The sequence below is a fragment of the Somniosus microcephalus genome, chromosome 19, assembly GCF_052327205.1.
Source record: "Somniosus microcephalus isolate GS21.2 chromosome 19, FLI_Smic_1.0, whole genome shotgun sequence".
NCBI classification, from domain to species: Eukaryota; Metazoa; Chordata; class Chondrichthyes; order Squaliformes; family Somniosidae; genus Somniosus; species Somniosus microcephalus.
Window position 1 is genome coordinate 78,846,659 of NC_141005.1, and position 13,309 is coordinate 78,859,967.

Genomic DNA, 13,309 nt, shown 5'->3' on the forward strand with positions numbered 1-13,309 from the left:
GGTTAATAGACTGCAGTCCCTCCACAATGACCTCTGCCACCCGGGGGTCACCAGGTTCTTCCATTTCATCAAATCCCGTAACCTGCCCTACTCCATCGAGGAGGTCAGGACCATGACCAGGAACTGCCAAATCTGTGCCGAGTGCAAACCGCATTTTTATAGGCCAGACAGAGCAAGCCTGATCAAGGCCACTCGCCCCTTCGAGCGCCTGAGCGTCGATTTTAAAGGGCCCCTCCCCTCCTCTGACCGCAACGTGTACTTCCTCAACATAATTGATGAGTACTCCCGTTTCCCGTTCGCCATCCCTTGCCCAGACATGACCAGTACCACGGTCATCAAATGTCTGAATGACCTCTTCGCCCTGTTCGGGTTCCCTAGCTATATACATAGCGATAGGGGCTCATCTTTCATGAGCGACGAACTTCGTCAGTACCTGCTCGCGAGAGGTATTGCTATGAGCAGGACCACCAGCTACAACCCCCGGGGGAACGGCCAGGTGGAAAGAGAGAACGCGACGGTTTGGAAGGCCGTTCTCTTAGCCTTAAAATCTAAGGGCCTTCTGACCTCTCGCTGGCAGGAGGTCCTCCCTGCGGCGCTCCACTCCATCCGGTCACTGCTTTGTACTGCCACTAATGCCACCCCTCATGAGCAAATGTTCGTTTTCCCCAGGAAGTCCACATCGGGAACCTCGCTTCCGACATGGCTGACTTCTCCTGGGCCCGTCCTACTGCGGAGGCACGTGAGGACCCATAAAACGGACCCCCTGGTCGAGAGGGTGAACCTCCTACACGCCAACCCCCAGTATGCCTACGTGGCGTACCCAGACGGGCGGGAGGACACGGTCTCCATACGAGACCTCGCACCCTCGGGTGCCCCTGAATTACCACCGTTATCCCCCACCCCTTCTCCCAACCCAACCCCTGTAGACGGCATGCCGGAGCCCCAGGACCCTTCGTTGACCACCCAGACACCAGATTCGACGTTGGATACTGCACCGCCGCCACCACCACGATCAGGACGTCATACAAGGCCTCCTGATAGACTTACCTACACGAACTTGTAGTACACTTCACCCCGCCGGACTAAATTTTAAACAAGGGGTGAATGTGGTAAACCACTGTTATTGTATCCTACTGTTATCGTTATTGCATATTGTTACCTCTGGTTGGCGCTGTGTACCAATGCATGCCTCAGCTGGCTCCGCCCACATGACCAGGTATAAAGGTGGGTGTTTCGGCAACCCACTTCCTTCTTGGAACCAGTTGGCTACGAGAGGCATGCTCTGTTCTTTAGTTAATAAAAACCTCTTCATTACTTTCCTAATTCATCGCCTTTTATGGAGTAATTGATAAGCGTATCACACTCACTTTGTTAATTCGCTCATAATCAGGAGCTAGTTTTGTTGCGATACTGGAGGGTGCACGGTTCCATGGAGCCACCATAACTTCAATCAATGGCTTCAGGTGAGATGGGGGAAATTGTTTGTTCAATATCTTGATCTCAGTCCAGCCTGAACCAAGATGGAAAGTGCTGTAATTCAGGCCCCTCAGCCACTTTCCCTGCCTCATATCCTCCTTCATAATGAGGTGGATTTACATGCTGAAAACATTCACATTTTTAATAATATTTTCAGTTAGAATTGATTCCGTATTGAAGTAAGAAGTATACATCAGCGTGTTAGTGTTTGAGAACACCCTCCAACTTTGAAGGCTTTTTTTTGAATAGTTCCAGGATGTGAGCGTCGCTGGCAAGGCCAGCATTTATTGCCCATCCCTAATTGCCCTTGAGAAGGTGGTGGTGAGCCGCCTTGAACCGCTGCAGTCCGTATGGTGAAGGTACTCCCATAGTGCTGTTGGGGAGTTCCAGGATTTTAACCCAGCAATGATGAAGGAACGGCGATATTTGGTGTGTAACTTGGAGGGGAACTTGCAGTTGTTGGTGTTCCCACACGCCTGCTGCCCTTGTCCTTTTAGGTGGTAGAGGCCATGGGTTTGGGAGGTGCTGCTGAGGAAGCCTTGGCGAGTTGCTGCAGTGCATCTTGTAGATGGTACACACTGCAGCCACGGTACGCCGGTGGTGGAGGGAGTGAATGTTGAAGGTGGTGGATGGGGTGCCAATCAAGCGGGCTGCTTTGTCCTGGATGGTGTCGAGCTTCTTGAGTGTTGTTGGAGCTGCACTCATCCAGGCAAGTGGAGAGTATTCCATCACACTCCTGACTTGTGCCTTGTAGATGGTGGAAAGGCTTTGGGGAGTCAGGAGGTGAGACACTCACCGCAGAATACCCAGCCTCTGACCTGCTCTTGTTGCCACAGTATTTATGTGGCTGGTCCAGTTAAGCTTCTGGTCAATGGTGACCCCCAGGATGTTAATGGTGAGGGATTTGGCGATGGTAATGCCGTTGAATGTCATGGGGCGGTGGTTAGACTCTCGTTTGTTGAAGATGGTCATTGCCTGGCACTTCTGTGGCGCGAATGTTGTTTGCCACTTATCAGCCCAGGCTTGAATCTCCAGCAGCGATGTCCTGGGGCTCTGTGTTGTCGGGAATTAGTTTTACAAATGTCGAGCTGATCTGGAGAGGTAAATGTGCAGTGAGATGTGCTTCTCACATTATCATGGTTAGAGATGCTTTTCTGATGCCTTTGTTACCTCTATACTTGACTATTGCAGTGCACCCCCGGCCGGCCTCCCACGTTCTACCCTCCGTAAACTTGAGGTGATCCAAAACTCGGCTGCCCGTGTCCTAACTCGCACCAAGTCCCATTTACCCATCACCCCTGTGCTCGCTGACCTACATTGGCTCATGGTTAAGCAGCACCTCTATTTTAAAATTCTCATCCTTGTTTTCAAATCCCTCCATGGTCTCGCCCCTCCCCATCTCTGTAATCTCCTCCAATCCCACAAACCTGAGATATCTGCGCTTCTCCATTTCTGGCATCTTGAGCATCCCCAAGCTCTGGAATTCCCTCCCTAAACCTCTCGGCCTTTCTATCTCCCTTTCCTCCTTTAAGACGCTGTTTAAAATCTACCGCTGACCAAGCTTTTGGTCACCTGCCCTAATAACTCCTTGTGGCTCGGTGTCACATTTTGTGACGCGCCGTGGGACGTTTCACTACGTTAAAGGCATTGTATAAATACAAGTTGTTGTTGAATGTGATCTTTGCTTAAAAGTTTTATCTAAAATCAAGATTATGATGGGTTTGGATAGGCTAGATGGGGAAAGGCTGTTCCCACCAGTTGATGGTACAAGGACTAGGGGACACAGATTTAAGGTTTTGGGCAAGAGATACAGGGGGGATGTGAGGAAAACCTTTTTTACGTAGCGAGTGGTGATGACCTGGAACTCGCTGCCGACAGAAGTGGTGGAAGCGGAGACACGCAATGTTTTCAAGGGGAGACTGGATAGGCACGTGAGGGGAATAAACTTGCAGGGCTACGGGGATAGAGCGGGGGAATGGGACTGACTGGATTGCTCTACAGAGAGCCAGCATGAACTCGATGGGCCGAATGGCCTCCTTCTGTGCTGTTATGACTCTCTGGGTAAAGAATTTTCTTCTGAATTCCCCATTTGTTTTTTTGGTGATTATCTTATATTGATGGCCTCTAGTTTTGCTCTTACCCACAAGTGGAAACTCTGTATCCACTCTATCAAAACCTTTCATGATTTTAAAGACCTCTGTTAGGTCACCCCTCAGCCTTCTAAGAGACCCAGCCTGTTCATCCTTTCCTGACAGGTAAACCCTCACATTTCTGGTATCATCCTGGTAAATCTTCTCCGCACCCTCTCCAGTGCCTCCACATCCTTTTTATAATATGGCGACCAGAACTGTACGGAGTACTCCAAGTGTGGTCTAACCAGGGTTCGATACAAGTTTAGCATAACTTCCCTACTTTTCAATTCTATCCCTCTAGAAATAAACCCTAGTGCATGGTTTGCTTTTTTATGGCCTTGTTAACCTGTGCCGATACTTTTAGTGATTTGTGTATTTGTAGGTTAGGAAAATGTTGGGGGGCGGGGGAGAAGTCCTATCCCTGAGTGTTCTCTGAAAGCAGTACTGTGAGCTGAGTCTGGAGCTTGGAAGTCAGAATGAATGGCTTAAATTACACCTTGCAAAGTACTTGATTACCCTGGCAGGCAGGATCTAATTACAGATTCCAGACAAACTGCTGGATGTGTCTTCTCCTCCAAGGGGACCAATAAGAAATCTGGTTATGTCATCCAAGGGGACCAATTAGAACTTTGGTGTTGCAAGTACACACAACCAATGTAAATTGGTTGTGAATGATCTGTTAACTCCCTTTACTCAATGAGTGCCCTGTGAACTCCAGTGTAGATAGGGCCAGCAACAAACCTTATACAATGATTAAGACCGCAGGAGATTAAGACCGCAGGAGATCATCTGATGATACTAGTATTTGGGGATCACTTCAGGTAATGTTGTGCAGGTCACTAATTCTTCTTGGAGGAGGGGGTGATTGGTGCAGGTTCCACCATGTTGGGATGGGACAGGCTTGATGGACCAGCTGGTCTTTTCCTGTCCTTTTTCGAAATAACCCAGAAGACTAGTGCTGAGATATCTTCCAGATACTGAACACACAAGACTTTCTACCTTCCTTGGGAACATGGCTGAAATTTGTGTGGCGTCGGCTGTGGGTTGGAAATAGAAAAATCTTTGTGTGGGATGCGGTGTTTCGTGGAGTTGGTTCTGGGTTCACTTAAATTCACATTATTCAAAATAATGTGAAGGGAAATATTTATAGTAGTGCAGAATTTGTAGATGGCACCATAATGTGTGGTAGGTAATCAGAATGAGGAAACTTGGAAAGGATCTGTGCCAAATAAATGACCAAGCTAACAAAGGATTGATTATCATGCAGATAATTTTATGGTAATGTTTACAAAGTATTACATGGTATTTACAGCATAGAAACAGGCCATTCGGCCCAACAGGTCTATGCCAGTGTTTATGCTCCGCACGAGCCTCCTCCCACCCCTCTTCATCTCACCCCATCAACATATCCATCTATTTTTTTCTCCCTCGTGTGCTTATCTAGCTTTCCCTTGAATGTATCTATACTATGCGCCTCATCTACTCCCTGTGGTAGTGAGTTCCACATTCTAACCACTCTCTAGTAAAGAAGTTTCTCCTGAATTGCCTTTTGGATTTATTAGTCACTATCTTATATTTATAGCTCCTAGTTCTGATCTTGCACGTAAGTGGAAACATCTTCTATAGGTCTACCCTATCAAACCCTTTCATGGTGTGGAGATGCCGGAGTTGGACTGGGGTGGACAAATGTAAGAAATCACACAACACCAGGTTATAGTCCAACAGCTTTATTTGAAATCACAAGCTTTCGGAGCGCTGCTCCTTCTTCAGGTGAAGTGGAGAAATGCATAAAGACACAGCTGTGTCTTTATGCATTTCTCCACTTCACCTGAAGAAGGAGCAGCGCTCCGAAAGCTTGTGATTTCAAATAAAGCTGTTGGACTATAACCTGGTGTTGTGTGATTTCTTACATTTGTCCACCCCAGTCCAACTCCGGCATCTCCACACCATGGCTACTATCGACACCACAAACTGCCGGCTCAAAGTGGAGAGGATCTCCAAGAAGATCGCGCATATCGACACAGACATCAATTTTCTACAGAGATGCAAGAAAGCAGACAAGATCCCGAAAGGACTACAGATCACTAACCCACTCAAGTCGACCTACAACACAGACTACGCTGAGAGACTCTGCCGTCGTACCTCTCGCACACTCCTCAACCATCTCGTACACCAGCTCTACAGCAGACGCCGCAACCTCGAAACCGAGATGGAGTCCATGTTCTCAGCCTGTGCTCAGGACGCAGCAGACCAGCTACGAGACACCGCCAAACAAACAAGGCAACGGAACTACGCTACCTACATGCACACCAAGAACAGGAAGCTTGAGAAACTTGGCATCACCAGCAGCAGCAACCAAGCCTCCGGGTACCACGGTTGAAACCACAGGGAAATCCATCGTCAACCTGTCCGACCACACCCTTCAACCAGACGAAATTGAAGTTCTCAGCCGAGGGCTCAATTTCTGCCCCACCACCAAAATGGACCCCATCGGTCTCGCGGCAGACACAGAGGAATTCATCAGGAGAATGAGGCTCCGGGAATTCTTCCACAAATCCCAAGATGTCAGCAGCAAACCCAATGAGACAATCAATGATCCGGAACAGCAGGCAGAGGGATCCGCAGTGCAGCGACCGAAGAAGAAAGAGTCAAATTGGACCCCTCCGGAGGGTCGCTGCCCTATGTTTGACATGTATGCTCAAGCTGTCAGGAGATGCATCAATGCCAGATTCATCAGCCGCACTCACAAGACAGTCCAGAATGTCACCCGAGCACAACGCAACGCCATCCACGCTCTCAAGACCAACCGCAACATCGTCATCAAACCAGCAGACAAAGGAGGTGCCATCGTCATACAGAACAGAATGGACTATTGCAAAGAAGTATACCGACAACTGGACAACCAGGAACACTACAGACAGTTACCCGCAGATCCGACCAAAGAACACACCCACCAACTCAACAGACTGATCAAAACCTTCGATCCAGACCTTCAAAGCATCCTACATGCTCTCATCCCACATACTCCCCGCGTGGGTGACTTCTACTGCCTCCCAAAGATACACAAAGCCAACACACCTGGACGTCCTATCGCATCAGGCAACGGAACCCTGTGTGAGAACCTCTCTGGATATGTCGAGAGCATCTTGAAACCCATCGTACAGGGAACCCCCAGCTTCTGTCGCGACACTACAGACTTCTTACAGAAGCTCAGCACCCACGGACCAGTTGAACCAGGAACACTCCTCGCCACGATGGACGTCTCGGCACTCTACACCAGTATCCCCCACGATGACGGCATCGCTGCGACAGCCTCAGTACTCAACACCAACAACAGCCAATCTCCAGACGCCATCCTACAACTCATCCGCTTCATCCTTGACCACAATGTCTTCACCTTCGACAACCAGTTCTTTACCCAAACACACGGAACAGCCATGGGGACCAAATTCGCACCCCAATACGCAAACATCTTCATGCACAAGTTCGAGCAAGACTTCTTCGCTGCACAGGATCTCCAACCAACGCTATACACCAGATACATCGACGACATTTTCTTCCTATGGACCCACGGCGAAGAATCACTGAAAAGACTACACGATAACATCAACAAGTTCCATCCCACCATCAAACTCACCATGGACTACTCCTCAGAATCAGTCTCATTCCTGGACACACGAATCTCCCATCAAAGACGGACACCTCAGCACTTCACTCTACCGCAAGCCCACGGACAACCTCACGATGCTTCACTTCTCCAGCTTCCACCCTAACCACGTTAAAGAAGCCATCCCCTATGGACAAGCCCTGCGAATACACAGGATCTGCTCAGACGAGGAGGAACGCGATGGACACCTACAGACACTGAAAGACGCCCTTGTAAGAACGGGATATGACGCTCGACTCGTCGATCGACAGTTCCGACGGGCCACAGCGAAAAATCGCATAGACCTCCTCAGAAGACAAACACGGGACACAACCAACAGAGTACCCTTCGTCGTCCAGTACTTCCCCGGAGCGGAGAAACTACGCCATGTTCTTCGCAGCCTTCAACATGTCATCGATGACGACGAACACCTCGCTAAGGCCATCCCCATGCCGCCACTACTCGCTTTCAAACAGCCGCCTAACCTCAAACAGACCATCGTTCGCAGCAAATTACCCAGCTTCCAGGAGAACAGCGACCACGACACCACACAACCCTGCCACAGCAACCTCTGCAAGACATGCCAGATCATCAACACAGATACCATCATCACACGTGAGGACACCACCCACCAGGTACATGGTACATACTCATGTGACTCGGCCAACGTTGTCTACCTCATACGTTGCAGGAAAGGATGCCCCGGAGCATGGTACATCGGCGAGACCATGCAGACACTGCGACAACGGATGAACGGACACCGCGCAACAATCACCAGGCAGGAGTGTTCCCTCCCAGTCGGGGAACACTTCAGCAGTCAAGGACATTCAGCCTCCGATCTTCGGGTAAGCATTCTCCAAGGTGGCCTTCGAGACACACGACAACGCAAAATCGTCGAGCAGAAACTGATAGCCAAGTTCCGCACCCATGAGGACGGCCTTAACCGAGATCTTGGGTTCATGTCACGCTACATGTAACCCCACCTGATGCAGGGTCATCCAGACTCGAGTCGACATTGGCTTGTTCTCTCTACACAGATGCGGCCGGACCTGCTGTGATTTCCAGCCAAAAAAAAAATGTTTTTTGTCTTTTTTTGTTTTTCATACAGACCCCAGCATCTGCAATATTTGACCCCTTGTGACCCCACCTCATTGTTCTTTGATGTAATGTTTCCCTGACTGACCTGTTTGGACACCATTCACACCTTTGACTGCTGTGATTATCTCTCTGCCGAGGTGTGATAAATGGCAGTTGGAAAGGTTACCTGTAAACATCTGGCAGTGTTCTCTGACTTTATAAGCTGTGTCTTTATGCATTTCTCCACTTCACCTGAAGAAGGAGCAGCGCTCCGAAAGCTTGTGATTTCAAATAAAGCTGTTGGACTATAACCTGGTGTTGTGTGATTTCTTACAAACCCTTTCATAATCTTGAAGACCTCTTATCAGGTCGCCTCTCAAAAATCTCTCTTCTCGAGAAAAGAGCCCCAGCCTTTCCTAATAGGTATAAACTCTCAGTTCTGGTATCATTCTTGTCAAACATTTTTGCACCTGTTCAATCTTTTCTTATGGGTATAAGCTCTCAGTTCTGAGATCATCCTAATAAATCTTTTTTGCACCTTCTGCAGTGCCTCTATATCCTTTGTATAATATGGAGACCAGAACTGTTCACAGTACTCCCAAGTGTGGTCTAACCAAGGTTCGATACAAGTTTAACATAACTTCTCTGCTTTTCAATTCTATCCCTTTAGAAATGAACCCCAGTGCTTGGTTTGCTTTTTTAATGTCATTATTAGCCTACTTTTAGTGCTCTTTTACAGATCCCTCTGTTCCTCTACCCCATTTAGACACTTACTTTACAAGGAGTATGTGGCCTCCTTATTCTTCCCATCAAAATGTATTACCTCACACTTATCGATATCGAAGTTCATTTGCCAATTACACACCCATTCTGCAAGTTTATTAATGTCGTCTTGTATTTTATCGCAGTCCTCCGCATTTGATGTCATCCGCAAATTATGAAATTGTATTTCCGATTCCCGAGTCCAAATCATTTATGTAAATGGTGAACAGCAATGGTCCCAGCACTGGTCCCTGTGGAATACCGTTTCCCACCATTTGCCAATCTCAGTAACTACCTTTAATCATTAGATAATGAAGGGGTTATCCTTAAAAGGTTTCTTGCCAGGGATTACTGTTTGAGAGAATTATGAACAGATTGTGCACTTTTCATTACAGAATTATTTTTAAAAGAGTAAACAGTAAATGGGGGAAAGTAAACCTCAGTGATTCACCACGATTGCCTGTAACTCTGGGGTTCTTTGTTAATCTGGACACCACTAACCTGTACATGATGAAGAGTAAAGACACACGGTTTGCTTCATAAGGGGCTTGTCTGCTATTGGAATCTGTTGTCTAGCCATGAACATAGAGTGAAATGTTGGCGAAAAGCCAGAACTATAATAGGAACATTAAATTATAGCAGAGGGGCCACACTTTGGTTCAAAGCATTGTCCTTTTAATCTTTCATTAGCCAAAGCTAATGATGCCTCACTTTGCAGTACAGCTCTTGGCCTGTTGGGTTTTATGCTATCCAAATTCTGCGTGTAGAAGAAACAAGATTATTGATTACAATTGTCAAACAATTTTATCCAACGCCGCTAATTTGGTATGGTATCTAAAGATATTTATTGATTGTTCTTCTGTTCCCTCCTTTTGATGGCTTGGCTTGTTCCTATTCTGAAACTCCTTCTGTTTAGCTGTAAGGAATCCGTGATTCTATCGTGCAGGTGAAAAGCTGCATAATCAGGCTAGTTCACTTTAATGTACAAAATGTTGTGTTTGCAAAGCTTGCCGTAGAACTGATACCATCCTTAAAAAATGGTACCACCTGGTGCTACAATTGGGAAAGAGAGGAAAGTCGGCCAGGATTGCTGCACCTGATCACGAAGCAATGCTCCTGAGGAGATCGGGTGAGGACAGGATCAGGCTCAGCTGTCATGTCCCCTGATTGAATATGACCGCTTGGGCAAGGTGGCTATCGTGACTTTGGACCAGATCCAAAGATGTGTGAGTTAGGTTGATTGGCTATGATAAATTGACCCTTAGTGTTAGGGGGATTAAATACGTGGGGTTACGGGGATCGGGTGGGATATGTGTTGGTGTAGGGGTTACGGGGATCGGGTGAGATATGTGTCGGTGCAGGCTCGATGGGCCGAAATGGCCTCTATCTGCACTGTGGGGTTTCTATGATTCTATGATCCCCAACATCAGTCACTACCTCCTGGAAAAGAAGAGAATGACAATTTATAGGTCCGCTTGCTGTGTTTCTCTTGGTTACAGTTTTAGGTTTTTAATGGAACTGTTTCTCTCAACAGTAGTTCCTTTCCCTTGTCCCCCTGGTCCACTATCAGGAAGTTTTGTCTTTTACCTAATCTGGCATACATAGTTGTGTGACCTGAAAAATAACAATTACACTACTTACAGTAAGCTGCTTACTGGATCTAAAGGTGGTCCATGCTACATGACCAAACTTGCTGGTCCATAGGGGGGTAGGAGGGCTCGCCTATGGCAACCGTCCCTGAAAATAGTACCAAAAGTTAAAAGCCCCAAAACATAACACACCCGTTTGCTGTTGTTCCGCAATAGCCCAGCTGGTTATGGCAGTGAGAAACTGGGTCATACACACCAGGAGAAAGTCCCAGCTTTCATCCCTCATCTGTGCTGAGGTCGCTGATCTCAGCCAAGCTGGTGGATTGGGCTCGCAATTAGAATCCGAGCTCCTGGATTAGGGAGGAGAAAAATTGGTATGGGGAACCACGTGGAATTAGGCTTGTCTTATGATGCTCACTGTGGTTAAATGGTGGACCGACACTCACTGACTAGGCACACTCAGGAAGAATAGCTATTAGGTGAGATAGTAGGAGACCTTCACCTGTGAAGCCATACTCCGGCAGAGAGTCGAGGCTTTCAGGAGAACCATCATTATTACAGTACAGAAGGAGGCCATTGAACCCATTGTTTGCGCACTGGTGCTGCACTTTAAGTGGAGCTATTTGCTCCAATCCTATTTCCTTGCCCTTGAGCCTGTTCCGTTATTCAGTTAGATCATGGCTGATGTGTACATCAACTCCATTTACCCGCCTTTGCTCCAATTCCCTTGATGGCCTTACCCAACAAAAATGTTAATCGATCTCAGTCATGAAAATTTCAATTGACCCAGCATCCGCAGTCTTCTGGAGGAGATTTCCACTATCCTTTGTGTGACGAAGTGCTTCATGATTTCACTCCTAAATGGCCTAACTCTAATTTTAAGATTATGCTTCCTTGTTCTGGATTTCTTCATCCAGAGTGAATAGTTTCTCTGTATCTACCCTATCAAATCCCATTATCATTTTAAACACCTCAACTTTCTGAACTCGAGAAGACAAGCCAAGTTTATGCAACCCGCCCTCATAATGTTACTCTTTCAACCCTGGTATCATTCTGGTGAATCTGTGCTGCACCCCTCCAAGGCCAGTATATCCTTCCTGAGGTGTGGTGCCCAGAACTGAACGCAGTGTCCAGATGGAGTCTGACCAAGGCTCTGTACAACTGAAACATAACTTCCTCACTTTTGAATTCCAATCCCTTTGAGGTAAAGACCAACATTCCGTTAATTATTTTTTGTGCTTATGCACGAGCTTTTAGTGGTTTGTGTATTTGATACAAGGTTGACGTTGACGAGACAGGCAAAGGAAAAAGGCAGAACAGTACAGTGCGAATTAGTCGCAAGCTCAGGACAGTCATGCTGCTAAGGAACATTTACCGGTTTTCTCACCACCAATCTGGAACATCGTCAGAATAGATAAAACAATCTATAGTCTACCTTCGAGAGGAGAAAAGGGAAGAACGTTGGTGTGGAAAGAAAGGAGGACAGGACCAAAATGCCTTGTGTGGGTTTGATCTTCTTCCGTTAAGTGGGAAGTAAAATGTGTGTTCCGAGACAGTGTACGAGCCGGGAAGGAAGGGTGTGCAGGATACACATGGCCATCTCCAGTGGAGTGTTTGATTATATTTTTAGTGAGGGAAGAGAGGAGGACATTCGGATCATATTTAGTACCAAAGCTGTTAAACTGTATTTTTTTAAAAATCATTGAAAGGATATTTTAGGGCAGTGTTTATGGTTATTTTTATTCCAACAGTCAGCATGAAGAACAACCAATAATAATTTAGTGATGCACACTTATAAACCACTCACTTCAATAAAATAATTTTCTTTAACTTCACGTACACAAGAAAATACATCTACTGTTGTGTCCTTTACCACCTTTGCTTCATTATGACACTCTACTGATGACAGTCATGTGAAGTTTTCAGCCATTGTGTTGAGACTGATTGAAATTGCCTTCAATGTGAACACCCCAACACTGAGCTCAGAAGCAGAATCCATGAAGGTCTTTTCAGTACATTGTAAACCAGGTTTAACTCTAGCATTGAATCTTAGTTTCTGTAAAAGTGGCATGGAATCTTGTCCCTCTCCTCCACAATTTAATCCAAAATCTAATGTCCCAGATAGTTACAAAGAATCTGTTTGCAGGGAACCTTCAAGAAAGTACGTTCCTCAAACCAGCCTGCCACCTTTGGCATAAAGCCCACTTGTATTTTAGACACAGTCCCTCCCATCCCTGACCCATGCTGGAAGCAGCCATTATGCAAGTGAGTACCATGTCATTTTAATTGAGTATCATGTCGTGCTGTGCTCCCAGGTGTACTGCTGAACAGTGGCAGTCACCAGAGTTGTACTTTCAGTGGTCATTTCTTGTTGATTTTTCTCCTGCAGTGTCTCGAAGAAGCAGTGAGGAGATTAAACGTGATCTGACAGTCACAGACGGCTCCTCTCCAGCATCGTTGATGGGAATGGGAACCACATCTCCACAGCTTTCTTTGACATCTTCATCTCCCACAGCTTCAGTCACTCCAACCGCACGCAGCCGTCTCAGGTAAGGGTCACACATGGCCAGGTCACTGAACCACTCGTGTGCTTCTAACGCGGCTGGTCCTTTCACCAGGAGCTACGC

The 13,309-nt window shown here is 46.9% G+C and overlaps 1 protein-coding gene across 8 annotated transcripts in view; it reads left to right on the forward strand.

Annotated features, from left to right (window-relative positions):
• specc1la (sperm antigen with calponin homology and coiled-coil domains 1-like a) overlaps positions 1 to 13,309 on the forward strand; it is a 285,961-nt gene that overhangs the window by 132,605 nt on the left and 140,047 nt on the right. For all 8 annotated transcript variants that reach the window (XM_085962090.1, XM_085962091.1, XM_085962094.1 and 5 more), the window contains exon 9: positions 13,072 to 13,231. In XM_085962090.1, coding sequence (XP_085818216.1) covers positions 13,072 to 13,231 — 160 coding nt within the window. The remainder of the gene's footprint in view (positions 1 to 13,071; positions 13,232 to 13,309) is intronic.